The 18,949-nt window shown below is 44.1% G+C and overlaps 2 protein-coding genes across 3 annotated transcripts in view; one reads left to right on the forward strand and one right to left on the reverse strand.

Moving 5' to 3' along the window:
* Nucleotides 1-7,751, forward strand: part of trappc12 (trafficking protein particle complex subunit 12) — a 46,539-nt gene extending 38,788 nt beyond the window's left edge. For both annotated transcript variants that reach the window (XM_083792106.1, XM_083792107.1), the window contains exons 9-12: nucleotides 2,986-3,084; nucleotides 3,919-4,013; nucleotides 5,092-5,179; nucleotides 6,020-7,751. In XM_083792106.1, coding sequence (XP_083648232.1) covers nucleotides 2,986-3,084; nucleotides 3,919-4,013; nucleotides 5,092-5,179; nucleotides 6,020-6,262 — 525 coding nt within the window. In that variant the 3' untranslated portion in view covers nucleotides 6,263-7,751. The remainder of the gene's footprint in view (nucleotides 1-2,985; nucleotides 3,085-3,918; nucleotides 4,014-5,091; nucleotides 5,180-6,019) is intronic.
* On the reverse strand, nucleotides 7,743-13,540 carry adi1 (acireductone dioxygenase 1). The gene is made up of 4 exons (XM_083792108.1): nucleotides 13,322-13,540; nucleotides 11,993-12,112; nucleotides 10,297-10,476; nucleotides 7,743-9,213 (listed from the first exon to the last, which is right to left on the reverse strand). The coding sequence occupies exons 1-4, from the start codon at nucleotides 13,445-13,447 to the stop codon at nucleotides 9,103-9,105; spliced, it is 537 nt and encodes a 178-aa protein (XP_083648234.1). The 5' UTR covers nucleotides 13,448-13,540; the 3' UTR covers nucleotides 7,743-9,102.
* Between the last annotated feature and the right edge of the window lie 5,409 nt (nucleotides 13,541-18,949).

Below are 18,949 nucleotides of genomic sequence, written 5' to 3' on the forward strand. Positions count from 1 at the left end.
CGGTTATTAGTCCGATCACTGTGGTATCATCCGCAAATTTAATTATGATGTTATTCTCATATCTGGCGACACAATCAAACGTAAACAAGCTGTACAGCAGAGGACTGAGGCAGCAGCCTTGGGGCGCACCGGTTCTGGTGAGAATTGTGGATGAGCTTCTCTCTCCTATGCGAACACACTGGGGCCTACCCGTCAGAAAATCAAATAGCCAGTTACAGATGGAGCTGCCCACACCAAGACCACTGAGTTTCAACACTAATTTAGATGGTACAATAGTGTTAAATGCGGAACTATAGTCTATGAACAGTAGTCTGACATAAGAGCTTGTGTGTGTGTGTGTGTGTGTGTGTGTGTGTGTGTGTGTGTGTGTGTGTGTGTGTGTGTGTGTGTGTGTGTGTGTGTGTGTGTGTGTGTGTGTGTGTGTGTGTGTGTGTGTGTGTGTGTGTGTGTGTGTGTGTGTGTGTGTGTGTGTGTGTGTGTGTGTGTGTGTGTGTGTGTGTGTGTGTGTGTGCGTGCGCAGTACTCCGGATGTGTGTGTGTGTCTTGTGTGAGACATTCACTGATGCTAGGCTAGCGGAGGATTCCCAGTGAAATCTCCCCAGACTGACCACTAATTGGATTCTTGGTCAGAGAGAGAGAGAGAGAGAGTGAGGGGAAAATGAATGGGGTGTGGATTGGAGCCCACACACTGTAGGCAGTACCACACTGCCATCTACTGGTGACAGTCTGGAAACTCTGGACTTCCATGCCCCTCCACACACACACACACAACACACACGCACCTCAACTAAATGGTAGTTAGGAACCAAATGGACCCGTTGCCCAGATTTGACAATATAAATTGGGGTCTCGGAGATAGAAATGCCATTAAATGGGGGTCCGTAGCCTAATGCATATCAAACTGGTGGTCCTTGAAATTAAACGGGTTGAGAATCACTGCTAGAGGCGTACAAATCTTCCCTGGCACACATTTTTCACATGGGGGGGGGGGGGGGTCCGAAAATCCCCAAAAGTTTAAACATGGACATACTGTAAGAGGTTTCTTCCCCGACAGCAACGCTATTGAAGGGGCATGATGTCACATGTGGCCCTCAAAAGTGTAGTAATACATCACCGCACACGTGCGTGTGGGGTGCGCTAACTTCCCTGACCTCTGTCCGTGCTCGGCTCAGCAGTGCAGTCACCATGTGAGCAATGTGTAGCGGTGCAGAGAGTGGGGTGGGGGTGGGGGGGGCACATCGACCCAATCATACTCCATAGCTTTGATTAATGTGCCCTCTCTCCCCACCCTCTCACCCCCCCCCCCCCCCCCACTTATTTACCTCGCTCGTCCTCTGTATCTCTATACCCCTGCGCGCTGTTTATTTCTCTTACACATTCTATCCTCCACCCCGCTCTACGATCGTTCTCTTTGCGTGCCGTTTATCTTTGCGTGCCGTATTGTGCGCTTAACAGTTTTCTGAAAAAGCTGTTTCCGTGTCAGTCGTTCTTTGATTTTTCAAAAATAGCAGACCTACAAGCTCTTGGCGCGCCACTCGGTGGCGCGCTATGAGCTTGTAGATCTGCTATTTTTCAATAGCTAAAGCGTAACATAATGCTAACACAAAAAGGGCTTCCCGCCCCAAAATGGGTTAACCTATCTTACACCTCTCACTGTTTGTATGTCTCTCTCTCTTTTCTCTCTCTCTGTCGCTGTCTCCCCGTGTCATTCATTTCAGCCCGGTTACATTAGTTTGTTTTTATTCTTTGTCGTACGATGGGTGGCGCGAGGACAACCTTTTGCCAATCCAAAAGCTCACAAAGCTTCACCATCACCACTTGTTGCGAGCTTGCCGAGAGGCTATTTTGGCAATTTTGTAAAACGATTTAGAAAATGTTCCACCTATAGACCAATACAGAAACGTGTCCCCTGGTCGCAGCGGACGTATTTCCTGTAGGCGGTGTAAATTGAATGGTAGAGTGACTGATGTTAGTCTGCTCAAACGTTACTCTTTTTACCTGCTTTTTACTAACACTGACTTTACAAGGATGCCCAGAACATCGGGGTGAACCTGTGTAGTTTATGGCTGCTCCGACAGTAGTGGCAACATTCAACTTTGGAGAGAAACGGAATGTAAAAGAATACACAGCGTGAAAGGTACATAGTGAGTCTTACCCAATACCCAGTCTTTCTGTTGTATGAACACAAGGCTGCTGTACTTTATACCTCTGACTCTAAATGCTTAGTATGAGGTATAGTGTATGAATACAGCAGCCGTTTGAGCAGACTAACATCAGTCACTCTACCGTTCAATGTACTATAAGACCTGCGAGTTTACGGCGCAGATATGTCGTCTCCGCCTACAGGAAATACTTTCGCTGCGACCAGGCGACCCGTTTCTGATACGGTCTATACATCATCACGGCTCGGCAAGGACTTGAAAGTGACTAAAGTTGTGCACGGGAGAGTGCGTGTGTGTGTGTGCGTGCGTGCGTGTGCTCACACGGTTAATACAGCATCACAATCATTTTAACCACTTCATCCTTTTATATGTTCAAAAATAGCAGCTCTACAAGCTCCCAGTGCGTCACCTCGTGCAACGCTGTGAGCTTGTACATCTGCTATTTTTGAACATTTTAAGTACACAAATCATCTTCTGGGGGTCTCCCTGACTAAATCTTTTAGGATAGGGGTCTCCAGTCAAACGGTTTCATCAGTTTGGTGGGGGTCCTTGAAATGAAAAGGTTTCTCCTATGTCTCTCCCTGTGTCTCAGGACTATGTGCTGGCTAGCCTGGGCACCATTTCATTTAGGGCATATGATCCTGTCGGGAGCGGATGATATCGTTACTGCATGTTGTAGTATTGTTTTGTAGTCGACGGGCAGGAACAACAGGCATCAACTTCCTTTTCCCTCAAACCGATTTTTCTCAATAAAAGCTACAGGCTACGAGAGCTTTTATTGAGGTATGTGCTGGCAGTAGAAACATCTCTCTCTCTATCTCAGGACTATGTGCTGGCAGTAGAAACATATCACTCCATCATCCAGTACGAGCCCCAGCAGAGAGTGCAGCTGCTCAGTGGCATCGGACGAATCTTCCTCCAGGTAACTACCTCTGTAACGTCTCCACGCCACTAACTAACCCATGCACAATACCTGCATTCTAACCACCTCTGTAACGTCTCCACGCCACTAACTAACCCATGCACAATACCTGCATTCTAACCACCTCTGTAACGTCTCCACGCCACTAACTAACCCATGCACAATACCTGCATTCTAACCACCTCTGTAACGTCTCCACGCCACTAACTAACCCATGCACAATACCTGCATTCTAACCACCTCTGTAACGTCTCCACGCCACTAACTAACCCATGCACGATACCTTTTTGTAAGATATGTTGGGGGCTTTTTTCGGCCTTATTTTTAACATAATTGTTAAAGGGAACCGCAAGGATCTGAGCCAAAACGAGATAATCAGAATAGATACTGTGCCAATCAAAAGATTACGAGATTTGATTAAAATTGATTATTACATTTTTGGGTGGGCAGACATCACCAACGTGATGTTCCCCTGGTGACTCTCCGGGTGGGTGGGCAGACATCATCATCTTAATGGTTTACCTGATTTTAATGTCATGACATGTTTGTCATGACATTGAGGTCACATTGTAGCCTATTAGCTAATGAGATATATCAATACACACACACACAGTACATTACTACTCTCAGTTGTAAACGTGTGTGCGTGTGTGTGCGTGCGTGTGTGTGTGTGTGTGTGTGTGTGTGTGTGTGTGTGTGTGTGTGTGTGTGTGTGTGTGTGTGTGTGTGTGTGTGTGTGTGTGTGTGTGTGTGTGTGTGTGTGTGTGTGTGTGTGTGTGTGTGTGTGTGTGTGTGTGTGCGTGTGTGTGCCCGCGTGCATGTCTCCATGGCCAGATCGGAGACATCAAAACAGCAGAGAGGTACTTTGAAGATGTGGAGAAGGCCTGCCAAACACAGCCCAGTCACACCACATTCGTGCTGATGAACAGGTAAAGTGTGTGTGTGTGTGTGTGCGCGCGTGCGCGAGCGAGCGATCCTGATCATTTCGTGCCTTCAGAAAACAATTGCGACAGGATTATTTTTATTATTTTATTATTTTCCGCGATGCGGTATAGCCCGTGATTCCATCAGGACTTTAGCCCATTTTAGACCTGAGGACAATTCTACAAATGTCTTTTGTTTTCTGAAAAACCATGTGTTTCTATATCAGTCGTGCTCAACCACTTTCATGTCAAGGAGCCCCAGAATTATATGAAATTACCCGCGGGCCCCCATCTGAAAATATATTGTTCCAGGGACCCCCCCCCCCCCCAGAAGCAAAGATTTGAGTTACAAATGTTACCTCTGAAAGAATATATATTCAAAGATTTGCGTCACATTTTAAAGATTTTCCCCCCAAAAGATAACAGATCTACAAGCTCGTAGCGCAGCACTCGGTGCCGCGCTACGAGCTTGTAGATCTGCTATTTTGTTATTGTTCACTAGCCAAAGCGTAACGTAATGCTTAAAACACCAAAAGGGGTTCCCGTCCTGAATGGGTTACCCGCTCGGCTGTGTGCCCTCACTCACTCCGTGTCAGTTGGCGCCGTAGGTCACACCTCCTCCACGTCTGCGGCACAGCAGGGTGCCGAGCGCCAAGCCAGCCGTGCCGAGGTGACGGAGACTGTGCCACTCCCCCAGCGGGGGGTGTTGATGTTCAGGTCACGCCGGCGAGCGTACGGGTCCCCCTTGAAAAATGAAATGCTGCGTCTCCAGGGGCTCTCCCTTCAATAAAAGTCTGGAATCTGAGAGCTCCAGTCGTCGCTGTCGCGCAGAAACCTCTTATCTCCACAGTCAAGTGTTGGTGTTTTCTTTCCATAAATTAACGCTGTGCTTGAACACACTACGGTGTCACGCAAATGCATCAAGAGTATAGCAGATGCGTTTGGAGCTAGTACCTGTAGATCTGCTGCTTTTGCGTTTTTTTCTTCTTTTCTTTTTTATCCTGAAAAGTATCTGTTTTGGACATGAGGTTTCCACCCGACAGACGTTCCATATGATGTGTTTTTTGTTTCTGTTATGTTCCAGGGCTTTTGTCTATCTCAGTCAGAATAACTACGGTGAAGCTCATTCATCCTTCGCAGAGGTCCTGAAAATCGACCCGAAAAACCCAGTGGTGAGTGACTGCACACACAACCACATTGTGTGTGTGCGTGCGTGCGTGCGTGTGCGTGCGTGCGTGCGCGACAATGTCTGCGGATCACGCGTCGGTCTGAAGAGCCACTGGCTATGCACAGACGACAGACACAACAATAATCATCTCATAAATTATATTTGGAGCAACGTCATCATCGACATCGATGGACTGCCATAAGCAAGCGTGCGTTCCTTTAACATATGCTAAGGCAAAACATAACTTTAAACAACAAGCTGTGTGCCTGAGCAATTACCTTGTCTGTCTTCTGTACAGTAGGGCTATGTCATTGTTTGGTGTTGTGAGCTTGTAGTTTGCCTATTTTCTGCCAATATTTATCTGTGAAACCAATTAAAACTAAAAGTAATACCTACAATTACAAGTGCTTGTCAGAGTGTCCCCAGTTCAAATATGATTATTTTTTTGGGGGTGTCCCCAGTTCAAATATTTTTTTTGGGGGGGTCCCCAGTTCAATTATGATTATTTTTTTGGGGGTGTCCCCAGTTCAATTATAATTTTTTGGGGGGTCCCCAGTTCAATTATTTTGGTGTCGCTGCCTGAATGGTTTGGGAGCATGAAGGTGCACAGTAAATTCCATGGGAATCCATCCAGTTTTATTTCTTTCAGAAATCTTGATTGGATTAGCGGGGCTACAATCGAACACACTACTCAATCATCTGTCTGTATGTCTCTCTCTCTCTTCCCATCATCCTCTCTGCCTGTCTGTCTGTCTGTCTGTCTGTCTGTCTGTCTGTCTGTCTGTCTGTCTGTCTGTCTGTCTGTCTGTCTGTCTGTCTGTCTGTCTGTCTGTCCGTCCTCCAGGCCAACAACAACGCAGCCGTGTGCCTGCTGTACCTGGGCCGACTGAAGGAGTCCCTGGGCCAGCTGGAGGGCCTGGTGCAGCAGGACCCGACACTCTACCTCCACGAGAGCGTGCTCTTCAACCTGACCACCATGTACGAGCTGGAGTCGTCTCGCAGCACCCAGAAGAAGCAGGCGCTGCTGGAGGCCGTGGCCTGTCGAGAGGGAGACAGCTTCAACGCGCAGTGCCTTAAACTGGTCTAGGAGGACAGAATTAGAGGGACTAACATTTGTCCGGTGCCGTGCGCTTAAAATAGCCGATCTACAAGCTTTCGGTGCTTTGCATTGCGAGCTTGTAGATCGGCTATTTGCTTAGGCAGTGTCTGACAACAGTACTGCGCTTTCATCGGCCGCGATGCAGGGAATCGAGCCCTAAAGAAAGAAGGAAAACAGAGGCACATATATTGCAAGTCTGCGGTGCCAGAAAGGGAACCGTTTTAGTTTTAGGCTTGGTTTACCAAAACGTATTAAAGATGAATTTTGCCCTTTTGTAAATATATGAATAAAGGCAACTTTAGGTCTAATATGATTTAGGAACCAAGCCCAGGCCCAATATTTCTCTTCAGGTCGGCCTTGGCAGTGGACAGTGCGAGGACAATGACGCAAGAAAAGTCATGGCCCAATCTGCTCAGAATGTTAAAGCACGGGATAGTTATGTAAGGAAGACTCCAGGTAGTAAAAGGAGTGCACGGAGAAGAAGAAAATCCTGTGTGTTTAGGACATTGATGGTTTTTTTAATGATGCGGTTAAACTTTAAAGCTATGTTCATTGCTGTTTCAATTATCTAAGAAATAATAATTACACCACTACAAAAATATATTATCTACGAGTAGTGACACAGCCAGGGCACACTACAAACATTTCGTGGCTGTCGGGCAGAAACCTGGTATCTCCATATTTCATACTTTGTTTTGGTCAATTATTGTCCAACTTAAAGTGTCACACAAAAGCAGTGAAAATAGCTGAGCTAACAAGCTCACCATGGGGTTGTGAGTGAGCTTGTCAGATCGGCTACTCTCACTACTTTAAATCGTTTTTCAAATAATAATTAAAAAAGGAACGGTTTTGGACTTCCACGGTTTCCACCTGATGGCGACGGTTTGCATTTGGAGTGGCTTGGGTGTTAACACTGCCACTCTGCATGACTGCAGCGCTATACCGTAGCCGACAGCGTGGGCATTATCCGCATTAGCCAATGCGTTGTTGAACATTCCCTCTTAGACTACAAGAAGCCCTGTTGTATCACTCCTTTCTTTCTCTGAGCTGTTGTCGTTCCAGCATTACTGTGTTGTGTGTTGATATAAATTAGGGTGGCACACTTGTTTTCAGCTCAAGTTACATATTTAGGTCTGCGATTACCTCATGAAGAGAAAGGGAGAGAAGAAATCGGTTCGGGTTTTGCACTGTGTCCTATCCACTAAACGCAACGGAATGTAAGTTATCCAAACCATGTACATATCATCGTAGGGAAGTTGTTGTAAAAAGAAACCTATATATATATTTGTCTGGCAATTTGTTTTATTGATTTATCCTTATCTTAAGTATCACTGTTTACATGTTTGCATTGATCAGAATTCATTTAATCGCATTGTGTGTTCTGGATATGAAAAAAAAACAATTGTTTTATCCTCCATAAGAATCAACTTTTATGTCAAGAAATTCTGATGATAATAAAAAGACAGGCTGAAAGTCATAGCAACGATTTTATTTCCATGTGAAGTCATCATTCTACAAGAGATGCTGTACTTTATCAACACTTTTCATTATATCAATGTACAGTAACTCGCATTACCTAGTATGATGGCTGTGTAATCGCATGTTTAGAGTAAAGTCATTTTAAATTGACGGTGCCTAAATGGAAATAAAACCAAGGCACAGTAGGTTATCTACAAGAAGCCCTTACTAGTCTATCCTGATAATGATTTTTACATGGTCCATTATATCCACTAGCCCTTACCCGTTGTGAGATATTTGCACCCCCCCTTGTGGCCGTGGGGGGGGACTGCGCCCGGGTGCGTTTGTAATTGACATATAAAGGGCTTCGTTACACCCTCCATAGTGGTCAATGCCTGTGTGAAAAGTGGGAGTGATTGGTGCAGGCAGTAAGGAGCTACGGCAGTCACAGTGACACACAGACATTGTTAGAATTATAGTATGATGATGATTATATACCGCCATGAACCGCTTTACCTAAAATCGTAGTGTCAACCTAAATATAAGTCACACTGCAATACATTACATCATTGTAGAGCTGCAATAATTATATTGATTACTTCAAATAATTCATCCTTCATCAATTTTCTTATAATCAACTAAATTAGTGTGATCAACCACTTAAATGTCACACAAAAAAATGCTAAGAGTCAACGTACAAAATCACATGTCACGATGCAGCATGTTGTGAACTTGTAGATTGGCTATATTTTAGCTCGTTTTGAAAATATTTTTTTATAAAAAACAATCTATAATTTATTATAATCAATTAGTTTATTCAGGCAGTACTACCGGGATTACTGCATGTTTTTGTGAGGGTACCTACCCTAGGGGACACGGGGAGAACATGCAAACTCCACACAAAGGCCCTTTCGCTGATCAAATATACAAATCCAATGGGCTCCATGCACAGCAGCCATATGAAACAAATGGACCCGTAGGGTTTGTTTGTATGCACACAAAACCTTCGTACAATAGAGGGTATGCGCATGCATAAAGTGAATGGCAGATCGAGTGACAAAGTTAATTTAATGTCATTTAATGCAATCAAATAGGACGTTTGGGCTGTCAAGGCCAGAAAGTAGGGGGGTTTCTGCCACTCAGTAGGCGTTCCCGCATAACATTCCCGGGTATGATGATGATGTCACGCACATACCCTAGTCTATATGGTCCCTGGTCTTACCCAAAGACTCCAATCCAAATCAGGCTTTTATACGTCACTGTACATACTGGCACCTGGCCAAACAATAACTATGTACTATGAAGTCTCTCTCTGCACTTCGTTTCCAGGCACTTTCATGAAGACATTAGGCTATGCTTCTCTTCTTCAGTCACTGTAATGAAGCAACATACTGCTGACGGATCTCAAAGTCGTCAGCCGGTCGGTTGTGAGCCTTCCACACGGGCTCCCCCACAAACAGTCTCATAGCTTTAGTGTAGTTCTGTGGAGAGATTGCAAAAGTCAAATCACTGTGAATGTAGCTATTAAGCCTGATTTAATATACATAGTTGTGCGATGGTGTCCTGTGTCGAACATTGACCGATCTACAAGCTCTCATTAATTAGTCTCATGTCACGCAGCTGCGTCTAGATTCTCGGTGGATCCTGCCGGGAGCTGCCTATGCCATAAAAAGCAGGTGCCGCGTCATTAGTCAGAAGGTTCATTGTTCCGAAATTACTATCCCTATCTCTAACCCTAACCTAAACCTAACCACAAGCACGGGAGCAAACCTAAACCTAACCGCAAGCACGGGAGCAATGCATGTTCGGACTAACGGGACTTCGGATCTATGGGCAGTTTCCAAAAAGCATAGGTGGACCCCAGGGCAGGCTACAAGCTCACAAACTTGTAGATCGGTTATTTTTGGTACAGGACACCGTACAAATAAGAACTTGCACAGGACACTTCAAAGTATAAATCACACTTTACTTGATAGTGTAACAGTAATCACAGCAACAATGGAGGATTTAAGGGCTCAAAAATACAGAGTGCATGTGTGTGTGATTTAAAGACAAGATCCTAAATCTCAATCTCCAGGGGGTTAATGACAGGTCGTCCAGCTAAATGACGTTTAGTTTAGTTTGGAACCAACTGGACCCTTGTGTGGGTCTGTAACTCCCAAGAATGTATAAGTGCAACAAACAGGTCAATTTGGTTCTATTTGCACACTATCAGAATAATAACCCTGCTTAGATTAGGGTCCCAGAGATGAAACATTTTATTAAATGGGGGTCTGTGGCCTAATACATTGTCTCTCTCGGGTGTAAACCTCATATGACCAAACCTGTTACTTTTCAGGATGCATAATTGCATATTCAAAAGTAGCAGATCCACAAGCTCAACGCTTTAGAGCTTGTGGATCTGCTACTTTTGATACTTTGTGTGACGCCGTAATGTGTTCAAGTAGGGCGTTAATGTATGAAAGAACACAAAAAGTTAGAAAATGGAGAGGTTTCTTTTCGGCAATGCAATCCAACTGTGGATGCTTGAGAATCACTGAGCTAATCCACAGCCACAGACTCACAGTGTCGGTGAGGGTGAAGCGGTGGTAGATGCCTGCAGGAAGGGTGATGAGGTCTCCCTTTCTCATGGAGATCCTGATCCAGCGCTCGTCCTTGTCCCTGACATCGAAGTATGCCTGGCCGTCCAGGACGTAGCGTATCTCATCGTCCAGGTGGAGGTGCTCCTCAAAGAACATCTTCAGCTAGGGAGAGAGAGACGAGACAGATATACAATATACAGCCAAGAAATTAGCCAGTGAGACAATGGCGTCGGTGTGTGCAAGCGTTTAGGGCAGGGGTCTTCAACCTCTTTCTGCCCAAGGACCCCTTTAGCTGAGAGAGATGAAGCAAACCTTTTCATAAATTAGCTAGATAGCTTCATATACCTTTTTTTCACAGCACTGTCATCGGTATTGTGTCAAGTTTTTTTGTGTACACATGATTTCCATGCAGGTGATTATTTCACCTTTCAAAGTGTGGGGAGTTTGGAAGCACTCGTTTTCAATAACATAACATCCTGCTGCCTCCTGCATTATGTGCAGGAGGTATGCAGGATTGGCAAGTGATTTCCAATGAGTGCATCCAAAGTAGAACACTTTAAAAAAGTATCACCTGCACAGACTTTATTGTCAGAAAGTAGCTCATAACATATTACGCTGGATTTTTATGAAACAAATACTTTGCAGATAGATAATTAAATCTTTCCGTACAGCAGCTATGTATAATGTTGGTGAGTTTAACGTTGTTTAATACAATCAGATAGGACTTTTCCGGTTTGATGTATGGGCTGTCAATGGTTGGTGTTGCAACTCTAGATTCAACATATTAAACTAAATCTAGAGTTGCAAGTAACAGCAGTTGAGGCTAACATTCCAAGTGCTTGTCAGGGTGGGGGGTCCCCAGTTCAATATGATTATTTTGTGTGGTCACAGTACTCATTTGTGAGCTGGGGGGCCAGGGCTGTGTCTGTGTTCATGTTAAATGGTAAATGTGCATTGTGCCATCCAGCCTGCCATGGCAGTGGTCACTGGTTGTGTGTGACATTGATAAGCTTTCTGAAAACAAGGGATGAAAATGTCAGTGTGGTGAGTTAATCTCTAGTCTAGATCATAATTGTGACTGTTGATTAGTTTGATAGTTGCTGCCATACTGCAGTTTCACTTGTTTCCAGGCAGGTGTGATTGATTGATTGATTAACAGTTTTCAAAGACACGCACAGGAAAGTACAGGTCAATCATCATCATTTTTCGACCGCGGTCGAGATCGTGGATTTCACAATAACACGCCAGACTTCCTGGTCCTTCATTGCCATCCCCAGTTCCTGCTTACTGATGCCTGTGTCCCTAGCGATGACATCAGGGAACGACAGTCTTCTACCTCTGGTCTGCTTTGAGGCAAGACTCCAGAGAAGAAGGGAAGATATAACCTGCATTGTCAGCTCTGTAGCAGTGGCCGGCAAACTGTGTTCTTCTGGATCGGACTAGTGAAGAAACACTGAAGGTTGCCGTATATTAGATTAGTCGATGGGTGGCTCTACCAAGAGATATTTTGTGCTCAAGAAGCAACAGGTCAATACATGATCTGCTAATGGGAATAAACACCCAAATCACTATGGCTTGTTTCCATTGGGGTCCTTATAGTCAATTAATCAAATGGTAGTCTCCTGGAATGAGGCAGATTAAGCCCCACTACTTGTTTAAATACACCTTTGCCTCTCACCTTTTCCTCATAGTTCGGTAAGGTGTCTTTATGAACGCTGATGATATCCGTATAGGAGTAGCCTTGGTCTTTGCGGAGTTTCTCCAACTCTGGGTCTGCATCATAGATATCTGCATTCAGCTGGAGAAAAAAAACACCACAGCAGCTTTGATCAACAGAAAAAAAAAAAAATCAAAAAAGCTACTAAACAAACGTAAATTAAACTATATGATATAGTACTTTATTGTCAGTTCACACTGAAATGTGTATTGCGACCCAGCAGCCATGTATGCAGAACACATTTGACATAGCACAAAAATCACACCTGTGTGAACTGAGTGGTGCATCCACCCCCCCCATCTCTCTCTCTCTCTCTCTCTCTCATTAGCAAGCACAGCACTATCACTCTCTCTGTTTCTGGCGCCCCCTACTGGTACTAATAAGTCATATACTCGTGCTCATGGCCACATACGGACATTGCTGGTAAGCTGGTTGTAGGAGTGGTTGCACCACTCAAAAAATAAAACAATATGACATACATGAAGACAAGAGCAATGTCCACCGCTTAGATTACCCCATGGCTACAACAACTCCTGATTAAGCCTCAAAGACGAGACGACTGGTGGACAAAGGACCTCTTTAGTCTGACCTTATTGTTGTATGCTGCTGGGACACCATTATCTCCTTCCTGAAGGTATAGCAACCTATATTCTCCATAAAACACATGGCTAGTGTTTGAGTAGCTCTGGTCCATAGCTATAGTGTTTGAGGTGATAATCCTTGCTAACCTTAGGATGCTGTTATACGTAGATGTACAGTATATAGAGGTTCCAAACGGAGCTAACGTGGATGTATAAAGTTTCTGAAGTGGTTGTCCAACAATCTTTGAACAAATGTTCAGTTGTTGCAGCATTTGTGACTTTAGGGCTGCAAACAAACATCCATAGCAGGTGGTACTATACAGTAGTTGAAGAACACTCATAATAACAGAAGTGAAGAACAAAAGAAGAATCCGTCTACTATAGCACCGAAGTAGCCCCTTTCGGGACCCTACATAAAGCTTTTCTGAAATTTTGATGAGTTTTATGTCAGAAACTTCAGTACCATTGGGTTCTGCTTGGAGGGCTAGCACCGAAGGAGCTTAGACGGCGAAGGAAGGAAGTAGATTCAATTCAACAACGGTCTGCAGTCACTTGCACACACACAAAAAAGATGAATTGGTCATCTTGAGATTCTTCTCATATTTACTCATTGCATGGCTGCAGTCCTGCAGAGATTGCTTGTAAACTTTATTTCTGAAGCGAATAAGCTAACGATGCTAACGCCAGGGCAGCATATATTATATAATACCTTCCAGTGTGAAACGCCGAGCTGTTTTAGTTGGTCCAGAGAGACGGGCTGGTTTGGACTGAGTTTATGTTGAGCTCTCTGATCTTCATCGGAACTGTCCATGTACCAGGCCTCTATGGTTGACATGATGCTCTTTAAACTGTTCAGCCACACCACACTCAACAAAACAACACACAGAGCTAACGGTGTGATAACGTGCACGCTGGTACTTCCGGCAACAACATGGGACTTGGGATGCTGTGGTCAGAGCCTGGTCCACGTATGTGCAGATCTTCACCAGCAGGTGGCAGTAAACATCGAATCACCATCATTGAGGTGATTGAGACAGAAACCAACGTGGTCACACAGCTTGTACAGTAGGCTAGTATATTTAATTCCCTCCGCTTTTTAATATCATTAAGTCTTCTAATATGACTTTATTGCAAACAGTGAAGTTATTTATCAACCACAGACTGTCTGTGGTTGCTGAGGAGATTTGTTGTGAAGTTGAAAGAATGTTCAGAGAATATGAGGACCAAGATGTCTAGCTGCTTGAAGGCGCAACACACTGAGCAGAATAACAGAACACTGGAGCTTCTTTTACAACCAGTCATCAAACTACACAGAGCAGGTTGGTAGGCCTACATGCAATCACTACACTCTGGGGCCTTAGTCCCACTCCTCCTCCCAGCCAACACTCCCCACTGTATATTCATCCTTAGGACCCCAAATCACACCTTGGAAAGCATGAGTGTATTAGGATGTATAAGGATGTTGATATTCATCCATCAGCCAACACTCCCCACTCACAGGTGGTTGGCTTGGGAAGCCGTGGATATGCACGGCTTGGGAAGCCGTGGATATGCACGGCTTGGGAAGCCGTGGATATGCACGGCTTGGGATACACTTCCTTCTCAGAATGCATTTCTTTCATGTGGATTCCAAGGGATTTCGATTCCCCTAAAGTTATGTAACTGATCTGACAGTGCCTGTTCCTCTCCGACGCTGATGTTACTTACTTACTTAGGCCCGTCGCTCCCAGTGGAGCATAGGCCATCATGACCCCAAATCACACCTTGGAAAGCATGAGTGTATTAGGATGTACTGTATAAGGATGTTGATATTCAGCCATCAGCTGACTACTCTTGACTCGCACATCTTGGCATGACCTCCTGAACTTCTGACTGATGCAAAAACAAGACGCTGATGTGCATCACTTCAATGTCCACAACTTCAGTTATGTGTGCAGTGCAACTAGTCCTTCATTCAGTCTCTCCATTTTTCCTGTGACCATTTTCCAATATTGGTCTCCGCCAATTAGGACTCCTCTGCATCCATCCCTATGATGGGTACATCTGCTATGGGCATTCCTTTTGCTTCCAAGTCCCAATTATCTTTCCGTTTGGCGCTTTAATCATAGAAGAGCTCAACTTGGGTGTTTCCAATAAATGGACATCAATGCTTTGATTGTTCTTAATATTTCTCAAACGAGCCTTCACTTTCCTGCAGGTAATTCTCTGGGGTGTTTTGGAACCAAACACATACATATTCAACGTTTCTTTACCTATAACTGACAGGTTAAGTGCTCTGGAAATATCCTCTTTAATGAAACTGCGGGTGCTACCCCCATCTAATAGGCACCTGCTGGCTTTGCGTTGGTGCATCTATCCAAATGGTAGCTGTCTGCAGTAATACTGTAGGCTACTATTGTCAGAGTTGCTTGCTACACTGCATCTGCAACACTGGTCAGCCTGTCTGTCGTTGCCGGGGTCGGCGCGTCTATCATGCGCTGTATATTGACTGGCTGTTTGATTGCAAACTGTTTTGTGGTGTCTGCGCCCGCACTCTTCACAGTGAATGCCCTGCGTTCTACAATTGTTGTTATTTCAATTCTGAAATAACAACCCTGCAGAAAATGTGTATTTGACACAGCTGTTTTCTTGGTATCATCTGTACCAACCAACCAAGTCATGGAAAAGTCATACTTATGTATTTAGACTATTTACACATAGCACAATTAATGAGCTAAACCTGACACTGTGGACTCATGCTCATGACATGTCCACAATAGCCCATGCCCTGCTCTAATAATAGTCCTATTCAGAGCTACATGTGAGTGAGTTGTTAGTTAGTCATCATGTTCACAATGACACCTGCCTCACGCTCTTGTTTTCCACACGACTGGTTCTCAAAGTGGGGCCTGGCGACTGCCAGTGGTACTCAGGGGGTCCCCAGCAAACGAGGAACCGTTTAAGCACTATATGTTTATTATACTTTTGTGTGCCTATGACATGCACAAAATAGGGATGCCAGCTTTGATAGAGGTTAATTTCCCTAATCACCATGCAGCTATATAGAAAGTAATCAATGAGCAAATGTACGGTATGTGAATGACTATTCAGATCATAGGATTCTCTCTTTCCACCTAATTTAATCTGACATCAAAACGACAAATTTCACCCACTGTTTTTTACACCTGTTTACCTGTGGTGTTCTGATGCTGAACATCTAATATCTTCTCTTATGGTGACTCCTGGCACCAAATACTTTAGCATGGGGGCCCCTGGCACCAAATAATTTAGCATGGGGGCCCCTGGCACCACCGCACCAAATGCCATTGCATTTGGGGGGACCTTCTATAAATCATTTTGAAGGTCCTTGATATCGTCTGAGGACGACGTAGAAATATGTTTTTTTAGAATCACCTGAAACAAACTGTGACCAGACCTTTTTTGGTACATTATGTATACTTTACATAGTACAGTACACAGCAAAATCCTGAGTGTTGATTCAAGAGTCTAAGGAGGACCCGTGCAGGTCCATTTTTACACTCTCAGAATTAAATCAAGACTCAGGATTTCTGGTGTGTGCATGCATTCTTCTCAGTGATATTTGAGTCACATGTTTCACTCCGGGTAGGGGGATACGGTGACACCGCTATATGTCACCCATGCTTTGGGCAGGAGTGGGGAATTGAAAAGACTCTGAAAAGAGAGATGGGAGAATCCCCTTTTAGGGGGGGTTTAAAGAGTGTCTGTGTCAGTTCTACTATTGACAATAACAAAGCAGTATAATGGGATGAGAATGCGCATGCGTACTGTGTGCGAGGGGAAATATTTTGACTGAGGCCGTATTTGCAGTGTAGTAGGTGCATGTGTGTTGATCTGAGATGTGGCCAACTTGTGAATCAACCCCCCCTGGGCTTTGACATGTGACAGTAGGTGGGATTTTGTCACTGAGGTACAGGCGTACTACTAATAGCAAGGTGTGTGAGTTGCTCAGGTTGTAAGTCTGCGCTGAGAGAGACTAATACTAGTTGTGGACGTCTAGCCGAGCACGCAGCTGAAGTATGGATGGGATTTGTCTCCTCGGAGTGTGTGTACTTGTCGTGTGGTCTACCACACCTGCTTCTTCCCAGGATTCATCCAGGTAAAATACTACAGTATGATAATCGTTTTAATGGCACAGAAAAATCAACTTGACATTGCAAGTGTAAAAGAGTGGGTGAAATTATTATTTGTGCAGCCTAGCTCTGAAGCACTGAGAAAACTGTTGCGCCTTTCTTCGTCCTTTTTTTCTTCAAACTTGACTACGGTAGCGGTGGTCTCAAAAACATAAGGGAAACTTTGACAGGAAAAGACTCCTGCAGCCTAGCTCTTAAAGGTGCACTAGGTATATAATATAATACCCTCTATCAGCCAAGTATATTATTGTGCTGATGAGTTTCCTTGCAGAAAAATAAATCCCTTTGGCTGTAATCTGGTTTTATTCCACTGTTTATGTTGACATTTCCACTGTTTAGGTTCCCCTGAAGAGAACTCTTAATTGATCCCTTTGAACTTCAAATTGCTTGTGCCATAAAAGTGTCAAACTTGTCCTGTGCTGGTTAGTGCTCTCTCTAGTCGATTAAAGCATCAAAGACAGCTACGTGTTTGATTCCTGTCAGAGAGTGTGTTTGTAGACACACAGACTGGCCTAGTATCCATACAGTATAACATTGTATTTACACGACGAGTAAGAGAGCATAATGACATTCTGAGATTTATTCTCCTTTAGTGCTTTAGACCCGCTGTTGACCTTTCTGTCTAGCATCAAATGTTGGATGAGTGAGAACTTTCTCAAGCTAAATGAGGATAAGACAGAAGTTCTCATAATCGGTTCTAGCGAGCAAAAATAATCAATAATTAGCAGACTTGGCAACCTGACTGTAGAAAGTAACAGTACAGTAAAGAACCTGGGGGTTATTATTGATTCTGAATTGAATTTTAATTCACACATTAATCATGTTACCAAGATTGCCTTTTTTCACCTTAGAAATATTGCACGAATCAGAGCCTACTTGGACGATGCAAAAACGCTAATCCACGCCTTTGTTTTTTCTCGGCTTGACTACTGCAATGCACTCTTTTCAGGACTCCCTAAGAAAACGACTGACAGATTACAACTTGTCCAAAATGCAGCAGCTAGAGTTTTAACTAGAACTAAGATGAGAGAACATCTTACTCCAGTTTTGGCATCACTGCACTGGCTTCCGGTTGTTTTTAGGATTGATTTTAAAATTCTGTTACTTGTCTATAAAGCTCTCAATGGTCTCGCACCTCCGTACCTCCGTGACTGCCTACCTAGATATGTCCCTAGCCGCCCCCTCAGGTCCTCCAATGCTGGCCTACTTGAAGTGCCTAAAAGAATGTGCACAAAAAAGTATGGTGAGGCAGCTTTTTGCTTCTATGGCAACAGCCTGGAATAAACTTCCATTCGAGCTCAGACACGCACCCTCTGTAGACATTTTTAAATCTCAACTCAAGACTTGCTTTTAGTTGAGTTTTAATATGCACGTTCCTACCCTGCCCTGACTGATTTGCTGCATGTGGTGTTTTTATTTGTTTTTATTTATTTTATGTTCTTATATTCAATTTTGTTCTCTGCCATTGTTCTATCATTTTAACTACTTGTGTTTTATTGTATTTTATCTTTGTGTCCTTCCCTGTGAAGCACTTTGAGCTGCATTTATGTATGAAAAGTGCTATACAAATAAAGTTTATTATTATTAGTATCGCTATTCAGTTACAAGTACAACTGCTTGTTCCTCCCTGGTCCAGTATGGGGTCCATGTATCTGATCTCAGGTCCAGTGGTGCTGCATGCTGGGACCCCCACGCCACTGGCTGTCACCGTCCTCACGGACTCTCCTGTTAGAGTGTTGGCCCAAGTGACACAGGGCACCTCCGAGTTAGCCCTGGCAGAAGACACCTTCCAAGGAGGTAACACTGGAAATACACCCGGGCCATACTGACTGTCCATCCAAAATGACTCCATGTTGTCACGTTGTCTCTCTCAGCTGCGAAACATTGAATATTACAAATGTATCGACTGAAAGCTAACCAGGTTTCATTCCATTTACTCTGATGTAGCACTTGTACGCAAGTCACTTTCGATAAGAGCTTCCGCCAAATGCCTAAATTATCAATAATGGGTCTGGGACTCTATGTTCATGTGCTAATCTGCTAATTATAATGGTTTCTAGTACTCTATCCTTTCCTTATCCCCATGCGATACTACATCTGTAGTATTATCTGTTACTCCTAGTTGTATCTCTATGTATCTGTCCTGTGTTTCCTGTGCTGCCAACTTAATTTTCCCCATGGAATTA

Source organism: Protomyctophum parallelum, assembly GCF_964188405.1.
Source record: "Protomyctophum parallelum genome assembly, chromosome: 20".
NCBI classification, from domain to species: domain Eukaryota; kingdom Metazoa; phylum Chordata; class Actinopteri; order Myctophiformes; family Myctophidae; genus Protomyctophum; species Protomyctophum parallelum.

Excerpts from the sequence above, each read along its gene's own strand:
- adi1 (XM_083792108.1), bottom strand. The coding sequence starts at position 13,447 with ATGTCAACCATAGAGGCCTGGTACATGGACAGTTCCGATGAAGATCAG. Across the intron at positions 10,477-11,992 it reads TACCGAACTATGAGGAAAAG|CTGAAGATGTTCTTTGAGGA; the intron begins GTGAGAGGCAAA and ends CTCTCTCCCTAG. Across the intron at positions 9,214-10,296 it reads GCTTCACCCTCACCGACACT|AACTACACTAAAGCTATGAG; the intron begins GTGAGTCTGTGG and ends ATCTCTCCACAG.